Below are 17,796 nucleotides of genomic sequence, written 5' to 3'. Positions count from 1 at the left end.
AATTAAATTAGATGGATGATGATATAGTAGGCACACGAGGTATATGTAGCATCCCTAATTCAATTATCCCTCTCTTTATTCATAATACCACTTTTTAGAATCTATTTCTGGAATTTAATAATGGTTGTTTCTTTGGAACAATTTTTAAGGCTTTTTCAGGTTGCGACACATTTTATTACTGTTCCATAAGTTTTTGTAATTATGTATTGCATTGATTTCGGTTTATGAAAATGGCTTTTTATAAGATTTAGTTATGAACTTTCAGGATAGCCACCTTAAATAATTCATGACATTAATTGTTATGTACAGTAAAATCTCATTATGGCCTTTTCCAGAAACGCACGGTCTTTGTGAAATTTTGATTCCCCGCCATGCCTTTCCTTGTCTGCGCCATGATTTCCTTCATGGTTGAGTTCATTAATTTGGGTTTTCCCCACCTGTGATTTTTCTCCAGAGCACACACTGATGGGTGTACCAGGTCAGGTCCTTACTGAATGTCCTCGTGCATAGTGATTGAGGACATCTATGTGAAATGTTAGTTGGATGATGAATGAACTTAAGCCCAAGTGGACGTCGCTGCCCTAGATCATGGTTTTTTATTAGGTTTTCAAAGCTTTGGCTGAAAAACCTGTGTGCTGGATGGATGCAGCAGCAGTGATGTAGAACACGGAACAAGGAAGGGTCCCCCTGTTCAGCAGAGAGGAGCCAGGAGGAACCCCAGGCAGGAGGGCCCGGTGGGCATCGGTCGGGTGTGCGAGCACAGTCACGCTGGGGACCGACCCCGAGTGTTCCACCAGGGAGGGAGGGCAGCGTGGAAAGGCGCTCCCCCTGGGGAGAACTCATGGGAGCTTCCTGTCCGCTGAGGTCCCTAAGGGGCCAGCAGAGGTCAAATGGGACAAGGAAGGGGAGAGACCGCCAAAGGTTACAGAGGCTGTTTCTTCCAGGTTTTTGGTTTGGCTTTGTTTCTTAGACCATAAACTCTCTGAACATAGGGAAATACATCTGCCAGGTGCTTAACCAGTATTAGCTCAGTTACTCTCAAAAGGCTGGCCTGTTTTCCTAGCATAGGGGTCTGAAGACAGGGTTCGTACAATCTTTGAGTCAGGCGGTGGAGGTGGGATCAAACATACACCTGACCCAGGCCATTCCAGCAGGGTCCTCAGGCCCTTCGGGGTCACGGGCTCATCAGGCAAATGACCACACCGGTTAAACGCAGAGATTCAGAGAAACGCGGGCCCCCGCAGTCTGAGTCGGGTGTCGCACGGTCTACCAAGATGGGAGGTGTGCCTGTCTCATGGGAAAAACCAACAGAGCCGCAGAGGGTTCGGGTGAGGACTTGCTAAAACAACCCAGGAGGAGTTTAGCACCGGGCTTGGCGGGTCAGAAACGGCAACAGCAGCCAATGAAGAAGTCAGCTGTTTGTTTTTTTTTTATTATTATTATTCCAAGTATTTCCCACTTTGCTTTCAAATCTCATTAGAAATACATTATTCCGGAAGGGGTATAAATATTGTATTAACTTATTTTCCCAATTTGACCATTCTGTGATTGAAAAGGTTATTGTTTGGCATTTTTCCTTAATGTTGTTCATGCGTAAACCAGCATGAAAGATACAATAATTCAGGGGGAAAAATCAGTCAAGTTGTCTGACTTTGTGATCATGATCTATGAGCCCAAAGAAAATATTTATTTGAAGAAAGACCAAAATGGGAAAAAAGATTTGTGATATGTTATAATTAAAATAAATTAAGTTTTTAAATATTTGGTACTGCGTAATTCTGCGGTTTGAAAGTATCTTGAAGGAAAGGCAAAAAGAAACCTTGTGGCTCAAATCCTAAATACATACAAGATAATATCATTAGCCCTAGATTTTTAGAATGATGTAATTATGCCCCAGGATACAGTTGACTCTTGAATAACCTGGAGGTCAGGGGCGCTGACCCTGCATAGTTGAAAATCCACTATGACCTGATTCCACAAAAACTTAGTTAATAGTAACGTTACCATTGACCAGAAGCCTATCGATGACATGAGTACGTATGGTGTACGTTATATTTTGTAGTATATACTATATTCTTACCATAAGGTGAGCTAGAGAAAAGAAAATATCATTGAGAAAATCTTAAGGAAGAGAGACCACACTTAGGGTCCTGTACTGTAAAAAAGCTGCACAGAAGTGGACCCACACAGTTCAAACTGTGTTGTTCAAGAATCAACTGTAAATTACAGATTAAATGTAATGCGCCGGGTTTGCCGGAGATACATTTTAAAATCTATAAATATCCTTCTAAAAACGAAGTTACAAATTTAGAGGAAAGGCGTCTAAGTGGTGGTAGGTCCCCCGACAGGGATTTTTCCATCCCTGCTAGAAATGCCTTCTGAGGCTTACAAAATGACAGCGCTTTTTGCTGATGTTGAGAAAACTTTACAGCCTCGCTTTCAACTCCATGGGAGAGTTTCGAAACTCTTAAGTAAGTTAATTTTATCTCTTTCTGGTCTTTTATCTCTGCCGGTTCTCCCTTGTAATAACATGGCTCAAAACACCTCCTCTCCTGTGGTCAAAAGCACGCATTTGAGATCCACGTTTTCAGCTGCGTGTGACATATTTTCATCTGGGGCATCTGAAGGTGTCACGGACTCCATTCAAATTCAAATTGATCACTTTCTTCTTTCCCTTTACTCCGTTTATTCCAGAGTGGATTCTTCTGTTTCATCCCCTGTCTGTATCTACAGCATGACCCTTCCCTGGAACTTTTCTTTCCCTCATTCTTACCTTAGCAATAATTCCTCCCAGGATCTCCCAAGTCATAGGCAGACATCAGAACACTAGCTTGGAAATTTTGAGATAGCAAGTTTGGGTCTGAAACTCAGGAAAGTGTGATTTTGTGTTAAACACTCTGGAAGTTTCTTATTTAAAAAAACAGAGAGGAACATAGCAAAGATGACCATCCTATCCCTTCATGATCATCTCTCCCTTTTTTTAAATGTTGATTTATCTATTTTAGAGAGAGAGAGAGAGCACACATGTGGAGGAGGGTCAGAGAGAGAGGGAGAGAGAGAATCCCAAGCAGCCTCCATACTGTCAGCAGAATCGGGGCTCAGTCCCACAAACCATGAGATCATGACCCAAGTCAAAGTCAAGAGTCAGATGCTTAACCGACTAAACCACGAAGCGCCCTTCATTTCTCCCCCTTAATCTCCCACATTGTGTCCTATCAACACCAAAATCTTAGGATCGTTCTGGAACATCTCCTGTAATTACCACCCAGGACACAGCTACTATTTTCCCAGTGGGACAAGGAGGGAGATTGGGATGACATGTTTCTATGGATGACACAATAGATGTTTCACCTGGAAAACTTCTGCTGTTAAGATGATCTTGGCAACCAAGTTGGAAGATCATAATAAGCGATATTTCCTCCTTGGAAGGACAACGTGATGGGTAATTTACATCAAGTGCGGTAGACTTACCAGCTCTTCCGAATGAACATGCACTGGGCGTGTTGCTGTCACTGCTCATGCCTGCTCCTGTCCCAGATCTCCTGCCTCAGGGACTGGCTCTGCGTGTGCATCGGGGGCAGGGGGGTGGTCTACTCCTAGCCCTTTCTCTGTCTGAGGTTTGGGAAACCAGTCTAAACAACAGAGGTTGTAGGGTCACTGGGAAGTTCATCTAGAAGAGGGCACCGTAGGAAACTTGCTTGCATAAGACCCAACGATACGGTCAGATTTATTGTGAATGTGTACTTAAACTTGGAACATTAAATGCCAAGGAGAATGATTGCTAAGCCCAGGGGTTCTGAAATTTTGCTGCGCGTGAGAATCCCCGGTGGGAGTCACGTTGTGACAGTGAACTTCCTGCAGCTTGCCCCTTGATGCCCTGTCTCAGCCCCGCTGGCCACACCAGGAAGAGTACTCAGCAGGGTTTTTATCTAACACTTCCGGTATTTCGGATGAGGGAGTCACAGGTTTTGGGAAGCATTTCTTCAACTTAGGGAAGGCCACTTGTAACTGAAATAAGATGAGAAATGCACAAATGTTTTTTTCATAAGATTCTTATACATTTTATTTTCAGTAGAAATTGCTTTACCCAAAAGTGTAGAAATCCAGAGGTTTTGACACAGTGGAGTAGAGATAGAATATTATTTCGTATGAAACCGTATGATAAACCAAAACTTTAACATGAATTACAAAAAAAAAAAAAAAAGGGAATTGCTACCGTTATTACAGACTTTTCTTTAAAATAAGTTCTATTTCCATACTTTTAAAGTTAGTTCTCTCATTTCTTTAAACGCGATCTCAAATATCTGCGTGTACATTCCTGTGGTCTCGATTTTCAGTTCTGGTGGTGGGTTGCTTGGGGCATTTGTGGCTGTGCTGCCGGTAAACACAGATGAACCCGGTTCCTGCAGCCACAGGGATAGTCCACAGAGGCAGAACGTGGTATCGTTGCCTTTCTTGATGAATTTCGTTCAAGGAGGATTTTACTGGGGTGCTTTGAATCATTCCCTACCACTGGATTGCCCAGGACCAGCTGAGAGGGATTATCCGATCCATTAGTTAAGCAGCTGCCAGCTTAGTCAAATAATTCTTTTGATTCTGTCATTTCTTTCCAATGCCTGTGGATCAATCGATAGTTTCATTAAACAGGCAAAATGATTAGTTGCTTCGGCAACATGTGAAAACCACCTTTGTCTCACGTTGCTGTTATTTGTCCCGGTGACGACCGTCTCCTGCATCCAGTCTCAGGGAGAGAACACAGCTCTTCTCTCCAAGTGCTGGAGGGACTTTGCGCGGAGGGGTGGGTGGGCAGGAAGTATGGCGAGTGCTCACGTCTGGGGGCTCCGAGTTGGGTTGACTAGAAAGCTTGGTTCCATCAGTCACTGGGGTTGTGAATGTGCCCAAGTTACCAACAGTGTTGTTGAACCTCATTTCCTTATCTTTAAAATAAACATAATAAAACATCATCTCATGGGGCTGCTCTGATTAATGCAGATGCTGGATATGGAGCAGGGCATTATTTGGCCGTTAGCCACTTTTAGTCACAAAACCAAATGCCCTAATGATTTTTACCCTGTTTTCTTTCCTCGTCACGGATTTCGGTTGATATTTTGGGTTGCTTTGGCACAAGCCCCATCGACACAGAATTTCTGTCTCTGCTTTCTTGAAATTTTCTAAAGGCACAGTCAACAAAAATACAACCGTGATTTTTTTTTCCTTTGTCTCTGCCTTTTCTGTTTAAAAACCACTGCACCAACTTTGCAGGCCATGCTGTCCAAAATGACCGTGTCTTTGACCATCTAGAGGCGTATGTAGGCAGGCTATAAAGGATACTTCAGAAGAGTCACTCTTGCCGTGCATTTATTATGCACAGAAGATAGTAAATAGAGCACTTAATATTCACAAGGTCTATCATCCAAAAAAAAAAAAAAAAAATGAAGGTTTCACTCAGAAGTCAGGGTCACATTACTTTTTAAAGTTTTGTCAAATCCAAAGTCAAACGTTCTTTGTGCAGGTGACTTTTCCTGACACTTAATTTTCAGTGTGGACGATACTCAGAGCACAACAATAAGGTGCTCCGTAAATTCCACCAAATGGACATTCAGATTGATTTTTCTTGTTGTAATAACACATTTTTGTCAGCATTTCATGAGATAATGAAAGGATAGCTAGGCTATGCTTATTTCAATCCCTTCATTTTGGCTTTATGATGTCAAATCGGACACAAGTCACTGAAAATTAGATAGCTAAGTAATTCTGTTTTAAACCAGATTAGAACTGGGCTCTGTTCTGTTCCATCTCCTGATGTGTGTTAAGAGGTTTGATATGTGGCTGGATACTTTATCCTGATTAAAATGCTAATTTTTTCATAAGACCATAATTGCCATAATTCTGTTCCATTTCAAGTTTGATTCCAAGTCCGTAAAAGGCCACCTCTACTGTTGCCTTCACTTGGAGGTATTGGCCATCTTTAACTTTTGTTCCCCCTTGATCTGCTTGCTGGCTTTCATTTCTTCCTTGACTGTGTCATTCTATGAATTTCAAAACGTATCTCTGGATAAATGCATCTGAAGTCTGCATATGAACATCTGAAACGAGCGTATTTTAAGCCGTGTCCCTGCTGTTTGATTTGATACCCAAACCGCGAGTGCGTTCTGCAAGTGTCTAGTCTTGCCCTAGTTTCCCATGTTGTACATACCTTGGGACATAAATAAAATGTCAGCGATTCAGCAGTTGTTTGCATTCATCTTCATGGTGACCAATGTGTTGGGTGTTCATAAGCCTTTGCAGACCACAGCAGTCAGTGGCCCCGACTTTGGCACATGTGCACTCAGAAAAAGGCTCCGTTAGAACAGTTTTATTATTAGTATCAAAACCCTTTTTGGTCAGATCCATGGGCCATGATGCAAAAGAAGACTGTGTTTCTAACTCAACACTGGGTGAGGGACTAAATCCAGTACTGATGTGTACCTCGCTAAGTGGCCAGGAGCTCAGCTGCCACAATAATGTTGAGGGAATAGTTGGGAATTAAGGGACTAAGGGAGCCCCTAGTCCTTCCCTCTCTCCATCTCTCTTTTCTTCCTTCCTTCTCTCCTTCTGTCCGTCCGTCTTCTCTGTTTCCATCTCTCTCGATCCCTCTTTTCTTTTCATGCTGCTAAATTTCTTTGAACCAGCATATTTGCTAACATTTAGAAAAAAAATTAACACTTCATTGATGGTTCTTCAACAAAGAGAAATATTCGACATTTTGAACTATTTACAAAAATGCTTTACATTGATGGCATTGCTCTGTACTCCCGTATGGACGTGACCTAGGGATAGACAAGCCAAAGACAGACTGGGATCATCCTTCCCTGGTGGCTCGTGTGCTGCTAGTTTATAGATTCAGACTCTGACACCTGGATTTCATTACTTGTTCTAAAATGGTCCTAACACTTGGTTGACGGGTTAAAGCTCTTTCCCCTTAGACAGGATTTTTCTCCTGCCTTTTGCTTCCTCTGCCCCTTTCTGAAGTATCCTATATTTTTTTTAAGTTTTTTTTTCCAGTAATCTCTACACCCAATGTGGGGCTTGAACTCATGACTCAGATCCGAGAGTCACCTCTCCTGATGAAGCCAGCTGGGCACTTCTGAAGTTTCCCACATTCTATTCTTTCCTTCCTTCCTCTGGCAGTCAAGGTTGAACAAATTTAATCCAATCTTGCCCAGTGAGAACTGGAGTATCTCCAGCTTTCTGAGATTGTTCATTCTTCTACAGCACGTTTTCTAAACCAGGAAAGCGAGCTCTTTCCTGAGACGTGGGTGTAAATCTAACTCTGCTTGTCCTGTGCTGCACTGGACATAACACCTAACATCTCTGAGTCACGTTATGATGATACCAGTAAGGACTTCGCTGGGTAACTGTGAGAAAAATGTCGCTTGGTAACGTGCAGCTTCAGCTTGATAATTGGCCTCACACTTCCGTCCAAACAGAGGGGGCTGTGACGTTCTGTGCCTCCTCACGGTTTTCTCTGTGGTAGATGACACTGTGTTTCTTGGAAGACTATATTTACTGAGTGCCTATATCTCTCTCTCCTACTTGGCTTGAACTTCTCTCATGCTTTTTTTCACTGAATTCTGCTTTCGATAACTGTATTTCCCATCAATACCCGAGTAGATATGTTTGCTTGAAATTTTCTCGGCACTTAACACTAAGTGAAGCCACCCATGAAAGTATTATCTTTACTTTTCCAAACCTAGAAAACATGGGTCACTATAGGAGATGACAAGCAAAAATAAAGCTCTTCTCTATCAAGAGCAGATGAGCCATAACACAAAGTAAAGCTTTTCTGACGTGTTGGGAGAATAATCTGTAATGGCTATTGGAATTCTCAGTGTAGGCTTTACACACCTAAATGAATTACATGGATTTATGTGAACACAGATGCCTTTGGAGTTCTATAGAAACTATTTAAGTGGCTTAAAATGTATCAGCATCGGAGTCAACTAGATTTTCAAAAATGGCACAAAGTCATAGCGAATCAGTCCAAATCATTCTGATTTTTATTTTCTTCTAAATTATCATCGACCTCTTATCTGGTACATAGACCAATAGGATCCCAGTGACAGTGGTCACTTGGACAATCTTTTGGTGTGTGAACCGTGCCAGGGTATGAGATTGAAGTGTGGAAGTCACGGTGGGGTTTTAGATTGGGTTTTTTGCAAAAATCAGTCACTGGCTTTGTGTGCATAATGCAACTGAAATAATCACCTGCTAAACTAGCCAGTCTCTTGTGTCATGATATGACCATCCATTTGAAAGCCACTTTGAAAGGCTGTTGCACTTTTTTTAGACCCATTTCAGCATCTTTCTTGATGAAGTTGCAAATTAGCTTATGGATGATCCAACATACATACAATTCATTGCCAGACGAAATCATTGCCGTCCTTGTGAGTACCAGTCATACTCCAAGCATCATGCCTGTATATTTCTGCGATGTAATGCTAGTAATTGTATTTGACAAAGATGCGGACTGAGAGACATTAATTACGTGAACAAAGGTCATACAGCCAGTAGGTGGCACAGGTGACATTGAACCGAGCGTTGTTGCCCAAAATGTGTGCTCTGCCACTGTGACTGCCTTGTTCTGCCTCCCGGAGGATCGTGCGTGGGGACACTGATGCCATTTTAATCACTTTTGACACACGTTGCCCTTATGCATTTTGATGTTAACTCTCACTAATTTTGCCTATTTTTTCACAGGTGCACATATTCAATTTCTGAATTTTTCTACCGAAGCTAATCACGACTACCTTGAAATTCAGAACGGACCCCACCACGGCAGCCCCATGATCGGGCAGTTCAGTGGCACAGAACCCCCTTCCTCCCTGCTCAGTACGACACATGAAACGCTCATCCACTTTTACAGCGACCATTCCCAGAACCGGCAAGGGTTTAAACTCACTTACCAAGGTAAGGAATCAGCAAAAACCCAGATTTATCTCTTTCACTTAAACTGAATGGAAAGAGCATCCTCCCCGATGGGTTACAAATGTGCAGAGCTGGAACCACTGGTTCCCCGACTGGTAACGGACCCAGGGCTGCTCACACAGCGTAGACGTGAGCAGAGGCCTGGACGGGGATGGGGGCACACCGCACTGTCCTCACGTGTCGCCGCCAGTCACGCCCTGCTGCGGCCCACATCACACTCCTGAGCAGCTGGCCCCGCATCACGCACACCTCCCCATCTGTCACGGTCCTCTGGCTGCCGGGGCTTCGCGTCCCCTCCGGACGTGCGGGCGAATCCGGTCACTGCGGCAGCGGGGCTGGAGGCGTGTCTCCTGCACTGGCTGTTGTCAGAGCTCGAAAATAATGGCTGAAGGTATCAGTCGAGTCACTTCCAGTTACACCAGGAAGAAAATGCAGTGAACCACCTTCGTTTTTAAACTCTCTGAACGCGAGACTTGAAGAGACGTTTGAATCAAGCCTCATCCAACCATTTTTGACAAGAGAAAAAGTTCAGAGTTTTCATTTCATACCAGATGATTTAGCTGGCATTTCTTGGTTATCGTTAAATCCTATGAAGCTGGAAATGTCAACACACGGGCTTTTCGTTTTTAAAAATCTTAATTAAATCACTTGCTTTCTTTAATTTCATCGACTGCCTTTGAAATTAAGGGTTTTACTGTTTTACTCAAAGATGACGCATTTTATGTTGAAGTTTCAGACATTGGTACTCAAGTTGTTACTTAAATATAAAATCTACACTTAGATTTCCAAATCTGGGGTCTCTTAAGATACAGAACCCCAGTAGGAGGGAAATAAAGGCTGGGGCAGGGAGGAATGTGGCAGGAGACGTGGCCAGAATGTTCTTGATGCAGATGGTGTCCTTCACTGCTTCCCGCTGTACCCCATCCCCCTCAAGAAAGTGTCGCTTGCATGCACACACACACACACACACACCACGTCTCTTTAGACATGTATTTTTAAGTGTATTTATTTATTGAGAGAGAAAAGGGGAGGGGCTGAGAGAGGGAGAGAGAGAATCCCAAGCCGTCAGCTCAGAGGCCCACTTGGGGCTCAGACTCATGAACTGTGAGATTGGGACCTGGGCAGAAGCCAAGAGTCAGAAGCTTGACCGACCCAGCCACCTGGTGCTTCTGTTTATATGTAATTGTCAGTGTCCCTTCGAGTCCTGTCTTCCTTCGGCTCCCACTTTCTAGGAGACATTGAAGCGCTGTCTGCACCACCTGTCCCAGTTTCTAAGACTTTCCCCACCTTCTCCTTCCCATTCTCATCCAGACTCTGACACAGCATCGTGTCCAGGTGTTCTTTCATTCCAGCGGCCTTCCGTGCTGCTATACCCCCCGCCACGCGCCGTGGCCCGTGTTCTGTGGTAGCGTTCGGTGGTGTTCCCGCCTCTGGCCCGGGACCCTGCCCCCTCCCTGAGGGCCCACACAGTCTCTTGGCGATTCCGCTGCCCCCCCACCCCCCTACTGCTTCTTACATCTCCGGGCCTCGGTCGTTCTCTTCTGCTGGACAGCCGCGCATGCAGGGCTGGCCGAGCCCCAGCTGCTCATCACCCCCTTTCCCCCAGCGTCCTCAACACATTCGAAGCCTGTGTGGTGTGAGTGCTGGACGGCCTGGCTGCTCCTGTCCCCGATTCCAGTCCTGCGAGTCCCGGGGCCGGGTGTCTGTCCCACTGCCACACATCCCCTGGGCATCGGGCTGGCCCGTGAGCCCTGTGTGCAAAACCGACCACACGGTTTCTTCTCCGGGTAGGTTCTTCTTCCAGCCTTTCCCATCCCTCTGAGGACACGGTGCGCATTTGAGCTACCCGCTCCAGCTGCAGAACTGGCGTACTCGCGCCCCCGTGCCCGCTTTCCTGGGGACGTGACCCCGTGCGTCATGACTCTTGCCCCAGCTCCCAGTTAGGCAACATCGCGCAGTCCCACCAGATGCCGCCACGCATCTTGTCCTCACCGCCCTCCCCTCCTCTTTGTCCCTGAAAACTGTCAGACCCTTCAAAGTCCTACCACGTTCGTTCTTCCCACTTCTGACGCTAAGGCATCAACAGCCCCCGTATCTAGAATGAAATGCAGAACGACTTCAGCCTCGGTAAAGTGACCCTCTAGCCAAAAGGATTATTTAGTGCCCCTGGAGAAAAGGTCTCCTGCAGCAGAAAGAACAGGACTCTGACCGTAAGATCAGCGCAGGTCTGGAGGGGTGGGAAGAGGGGTTTTCCTCTACAGGGAGGAGCGGCAAGGCTACGGGGGCCTGGGTCTGGGAAGCGGGTGAGCAGGAGAGACCGTGGTGGGTGGTGAGTCAGGAAAGGTCCTACCCTGAGAGCAGGCTGCCCGCGGAGCGCCGTCTGCTGGCTGGGGCTCGGGGGCCCAGTACGACCTGGTAGGAGCAGAGACCAGTGTTTTGTTCCGGCTCCTCGGTGGGAACAGGCGGTGAAGCTCACCATCTGGGAGACATGATGAGACGAGATGAGAATCTGGAGAATTCGTGTATTGTGCAGCCACAGGCAAACACGGGTGTTCCTGACTCTTCTGTAAGTGGCAGGGGAGGGGAAGGTCTTGGAAGAAAGGCATCTCCTGGCACGTGTGCGTGTGCGTGTGTTGGGGGTTCCGTCACCTTCCTGCTGGAAGGCTTGGCAGGTGTCTAAGGGAGATGTGGCTTTCACCTCAACACACCTCTCTCTGTTGCGTCCTGTCCTCTTCACCTGTTTGTACGCTGAACTTGAAACTTGAATCATAGTTGCCATGAATTCAGTGCTTCTCTTTCATATTTTTGTATATCTGGTGTACACCCTTTACCTAATTCTATTGAAGTACATTTTATTAAAGTATGAACATTTCATTCATGATCATCATTTTATTTATTTTTAAAAATTTCTTAATGTTTATTTATTTCTGAGAGAGAGAGAGAGAGAGAGAGAGCGTAAACAGGGAGGGGCAGAGAGAGGGAGACACAGAATCCGAAACAGGCTCCAGGCTCTGAGCTGTCAGCACAGAGCCTCACGCGGAGCTGGAACCCACTAAATGTGAGATCATGACCTGAGCCGAAATCAGTCACTTAACTGACTGAGCCCCCAAGGCATCCCTTGTTTACTTTTTTTGGAGTTTATTTACTTATTTTGGTCAAGGGGGAGGGAGCAAGAGGGAGGGAGTGCAAACGTGTAGAAGAGGGGCAGAGAGAGAGAGAGGGAGAGAGAGAATCCCAAGCAAACTCCACAGTGTCAGCACAGAGCCCAACGCAGGGCTCAAACTCACGAACTGTGAGATCATGACCAGAGCTGAAATCGAGAGTCAGCCACTTAACAGACTGAGCCACTCAGGCACCCCATGATTGTCATTTTAGACTTGGCTATTACATGGTGACCTCCATTGTTCAATTGGCATGACTTTAATGTATGAGTCAATAAGAAAAATATACATAATTACACATCTCAAACCATGAGCTGCCAATTAAGTGATTTATCTCACTTGATCCCGAGGACTTTTGAAAAGTCTTCCCCACTTGGAGTATTCTTAATACTGTATTCAAAATTTAACTTCTCTCTCCTTCTTGGCCTGCAAAACTCAAGTACAAATTCCCATGATTTATATGGAAGTTCTGGAACTGTATTTTATCTTACTTAACTCTAACCTCCACAGTTCGAAAAATATTTCTTGTTTTATCTCTCTTGATATTTTCCAGATAGGGTTATTAAGGCCATGTCCACATAATTCTAAAGCTGTCAATTACTGAAATCCAAAAAGAATGCTCTAAAATGAACACACAAACACACACATACACAAAGTCTAAATAAGAATTATTTAGACAGTAGCTCATAAAGTTGCTGCAGTTGGCTAACAAAATACTACAATTTTTAATTGTCAGTATTTAGATTAGATTTCATATAGTTTGTGAGATACCCATAGATCCACTTTCCTTTTTTATCTCACAGTGTCAGAATCTGTAAACATTTGGTCAGTGTTCACATGTAGGGACAGTCCCCTGAAGTGTCATAGTGATGGCCCCTTTCAGAGTAGAAAACCATTGACTTCAAAAATTTCCCTTATCCCCTGTGAGCTTTGAACATTGATGTTGTCTGTGCGGCCTTTAAACATTTGATTTCGTGAAGCCTCATCTAGGCCACACATCTGGTTGGCTGAGCCGAGCACATGTTTTATTTACGTGACGTCTGACTCTGTTTTTAAGTATCCATGCTGAAAATAAATAAATAAGCAATTCTTAAACAATATATTTTTTATTGCAGGCAGTGAGTTGGCTATAATTGAGAGCTACAAAAATAAATAAAAAGAATGAGAACGTGAATTTGAGGTGCCCCAGTTTCTTGAAGGTCATCATATCTGACAGGGATGGATGGTACTTAATTAGATTATCGGTGTTTGTCATTTTGTAAAATGTATAAATTGGCAAAATGACACAATTCTGATTCGAATGTCACATCAAAATTCCTAGGTCGGACTTGAGATATAGAAGTTAAGCTCGTAATTAATAACTCATAAGAAGCTGCATAAATCATGCAGGCATGTCTTGTCATTCTCAACGATGCCTGGTTGTGCCCCTATTCTTAAACCTCGTCGTTTCTTTATGGCTCTAGAAAGGTTAAAAATGTTACTAGTGGATGTCGCTGTCTGGAAGTTACATGACTTCTACAGAACTTGGAAAATGGAAGGTGGAGAGTCGTGTTGAATAAAATTGAGTTCATGTACCCTATTTCTAAGCCAAAAACTGAAAAACTGATGGAAGCCTGAAGATATTTATCAGTTCATTAGATACTGGAAAATCTGTTGGATATCACAAATATGACTACGTGACCCCACTGGCTGTCCCATTAAACACCTATAATTTAAACACTTGATGCCCTATTGCTTGAGAGTGATAGGTGTAATAGTTCTTTTCCTTGAGCCCAACAAAGGATTCCCTTACTCTTATAATATTGGTATGGGCTTATTGGTGTCTAGATTTTCATAATGTTTATGAAATTGGGGCCATTAAGAATTTTAGCGACTCTGTCTCTTCTGTTTTTGGTTTTTGTAAGTTAACATTTGGAGAAGTTAAATATTCTCCTCTCTCTCTCTTGTTCATTCTTACATTATAATAGAATAGTGTAGTGCCAAAAAGTTTAAAGGTAACTTTAAGTACCTTAGGCATAGGAAGTAAAAATGTCTTCTTTTTTTTCGAAGTTGCACTCTTTTGCTTTTTCCTTTTGCTATATGTACTAAGCACCTTTATTTTTGTATTTTAAAAATGTTTTATGTTTATTTTTGAGAGAGAGCGAGAGACAGAGACAGAGTGCGAGCAGGGGAGGGCCAGAGAGAGAGGGAGACACAGAATCTAAAGCAGGCTCTACGCTCTGAGCCATCAGCGGAGAGCCCAACACAGGGCTTGAACTCAAACTGTGAGATCATGACCTGAGCCGAAGTCAGACGCTGAACCGACTGAGCCACCCAGGTGCCTCAAGCATCTTTTTTCTTTTTTAAAGATATGTTTAATCTGCTTCTCCATTTATTCATTCATAAAACTCTTGAATTTAAGTGAATTGAATCTATGAGAAAATAGGCTTTAGTCTGTCGATAGTAGATAGTGATCCTTCCCCTGTAGGAGGAGAAGCAATCAAACCACCTTCCTGTGCAGTGAGCCCGGGAAGGGTAGCTTGTAGCTGGTTGTATAAACCCACTGCCCATTCCTTACGGACACGAACATACTTGTCTGCATGAAATTGATGTGTTTCTACAACTGAGTTGTTCTTTTTCCTTTGACCGTGATACTCTGAGGCACCTTGAGCTAACAAGAGCAAGGTCGGGTCTACTCTGTCCTTTCCACCCGTCTGAGTGAGTGAATCGAGTTCTCTGCAGGAGGCTCCTTAGACACATCAAAATGCTTAAAACAGCGGACAACTTATAGTTGTGTCAATTCCCATCCACTCAAGGGCAACCTGGTCAAGATGGAGAAAGTGCCTCCAGTGGTAGTTCATGGGCTACACTATAGAGACTAGGTAGAGCCTGCTTGGAATTCTGTCTCCCTCTCTCTGTCCCTCCCCATCCCCCCTCTCCCTCCCTTAACATAAATAAGTGAACATTTAAAAAGCTAAAATAAAATAAGAGTTTTTCCACAGTGTAAAGGTCTTCACGCAGAAAGTCTGCCGAGCACCCACCCGCGGTTGCTCAAAGCACAAGACACGATTGTAACCACAATTGGGAGCAAGCGACTTGGTCAGCCATCCCCCAGCCAAGGCTTTGGGCTGCCCCCAGAGCATGGGATTGGCTGTCACCTCGGGGACGATGTAGGTTGGCTTCACTGATGGGTATGGGGAGTTCAGATAACCAATAAAGAACGTTCAGTCTCACTGAGGAGTGAGAAACAGGGTCATATCCTTGTTACAAAAGAAGACAGATGTGCCATTGGAGCCATCATAATGGCTCCCTGGGACACAGGGAGCATCCTTGTGTGTGCACTTCGGGAATTCTCTGGACTGCTGCATGTGGCTCTGTGGCTCCTGGAACCCCCTTCATTTTTCCAAGGAGCGGGAAACCAAGCTCTTGAGGGAGGGTTCAAAGTCACATTCACACGGACGCTGATGCAAATTAGAGTGACCCTCCCTGTGGCAAGGCCGTGAGGAGACCCGTGTGAATTTACATGTGGTACATGCTGTTTCCCGTGACAGTTCATTAGGAATCTCTATGCACTGGGGCACCTAGGTGGCTCGGTTGGTTGAGCGTCCGGCTCTTGGTTTCCACTCAGGTCATGATCTCACAGTTCGTGAGTTCAAGCCCTGCATCAGGCTCTTCACTGACAATGCAGAGTCTGTCTCCCTCTCTCTCTGCCCCTTTCCCGCTTACACACTCTCTCTTTCAAATAAATAAATAAGCTTTAAAAAAACTTTTAAAAAAGGACTTTCTGTGAGAGCACCCATCTGCGGTTCCCCCTGCTTTCATTGGTACCCCAAGGGGTCTGCCAAACCATGGCTAGAATCTTTCACTGACGACGGTGCTCTGTTGAACGCCGTCTTGATTCTGCTCACGTGGAAACCGCCATCCAGTTTTGATGTATATTTATATACATATATATGTATGTATATATAAAGGTTTTATTAGCAGTTGTATGTGATACATTAGAGGACCCATTTCTCCAGCAGAGTTTATTATGCTTCGAGCAAAACAAGCATGAGAACGAACTGCTGATTTCATTCTAAGAGTATTATAAAGAAGGAAATTGGTTGACAGTTGGAGCCCAGTATGGGATTCTCCGTTCTTTTTGTGAACCTGCTTCTGATAAAGTAAATTTAAGCTCAAATAACAACATTGCAAGCACTGTGGGTATTTGCTAGGCCATTTGGCCCTGGCTTTCAGGAAAAGGCTGTTTTTATGGCTTTCAGGGTGAGGTGGCCCTTGGGGGAGGTGGGTGACTGGCTGTGGATTTGTCACGCTGGCCCAGGAAGGAGCACAGTAAGGAAATGAAGAAATAGACAGTGTGTGTTTGTGCATATGATGGTGTAAACATGTACAGGTGTGTGCGTGCATATGTGTGTGTGCGTGTGTATGTGTGCATAAACGTGTATGGATGTGTGAGTGTGTGCGTGTGTGTGCATGTGTATGTGTGTGCAAACATGTACGGATGTGTGAGTGTGTGTGTGCATACATGTGTGGTATTTCTGTGTGTGTGCGTGTGTATGTATGTGCATAAACATGTACGGGTGTGGGTGTGGGTGTGTGTGCATACGTGTGTGGTGTTTGTGTGCATTGTATGTGTGTGCGTGTGCATCCATGTGTGCACAGCGTGTGCACCTGTGTGTTCATGCACGTGTAGTTCAAAGAGAAAAAGACGTGCCGATTGGTCTTGGCTTTCTGGTCTGACGTTCCCTGTCCTTATTCTCACCAGCACAGTTTTCCAAGCTTCTGGTTTTCAAATAGGATGTGGTAACATTCCAAAAGCAAGTAAAAATGAGAGACTTGCCACTCTGATGCTTGACGTACTTTCCTTCCAGACATGTTTTCCTTTCACTCAGGTTTGAATGCTCTTTTCTTTGGAACAGTTATAGATTTATTTCCCCTTGAAGTCTGGTACTAGGCAGGATATTTCAACAGTAAGATATTTTACTTATGAGATGCAGAAAAAAAATTTGGAAAACACCTCTGTAGAACGTGCAGCTATTGTCTTTATGCTGGATTGCAAATGCCAAAATTGTGAGTTCCAAGCACTTTTTCTTTGGCAAATGAGGGCTAGAGCTTTGCATTTTGTTAATAATAATTGTGCTTATGATGCTTATTGATCTGGAATAAATCCTTAAATAGGTGATTTTCCCTTCTATTGTCTCAGGAATTTCATGTTATAATTTAGCTTCACCAAAAAGGAGTCCCAGAAACTCATTATATAATTGCTAAACTGTTTGACTTTGTATAAATAAGTTATATCTCCATACTGAGTTATTAAGCCTATGTGTCAAAAGATGGCATTGAGTTAAAAATACTCCAGCAAGCTTTTTCCTCTTATTCTCAATGCATGATAGGTGCAACTCCCTATAATAATGAAGCGCATTACAAATAAAATGGAATAAATGTATTATTAGCACATCACAGTTGATAAAGCCTCGTTGCATAAACCACGTCTGTGATGTCCACTCTGATCTTGTTGAGGAGACAGCCCTCGTCCTGTGCTTGCACAGTGGACACCAGAGGGGAAGTCTGCAGCTGCTGGAGATTCACGAAGGCCCCATTTTTTCAGGGGCGGGGGGGGCCTTTGTCTACCTCCAGGTTCTTCCTGGTATCAGCCCCCAGAGGAGCCAGCACCATAAATGACTCCAAG

The 17,796-nt window shown here is 44.2% G+C and overlaps 1 protein-coding gene across 5 annotated transcripts in view; it reads left to right on the top strand.

Annotated features, from left to right (window-relative positions):
* The window catches only part of CSMD1 (CUB and Sushi multiple domains 1), a 2,004,702-nt gene that overhangs the window by 1,819,915 nt on the left and 166,991 nt on the right, over nucleotides 1-17,796 (top strand). For all 5 annotated transcript variants that reach the window (XM_053900776.1, XM_053900775.1, XM_053900774.1 and 2 more), the window contains one exon: nucleotides 8,740-8,949. In XM_053900776.1, the coding sequence (XP_053756751.1) occupies nucleotides 8,740-8,949 (210 nt within the window). The remainder of the gene's footprint in view (nucleotides 1-8,739; nucleotides 8,950-17,796) is intronic.

This window comes from Panthera pardus, unplaced genomic scaffold (assembly GCF_024362965.1).
Source record: "Panthera pardus isolate Hobbes unplaced genomic scaffold, ASM2436296v1 HiC_scaffold_13, whole genome shotgun sequence".
Lineage (NCBI taxonomy): Eukaryota > Metazoa > Chordata > Mammalia > Carnivora > Felidae > Panthera > Panthera pardus.
This window is presented reverse-complemented; position numbering and strand designations above follow the sequence as displayed.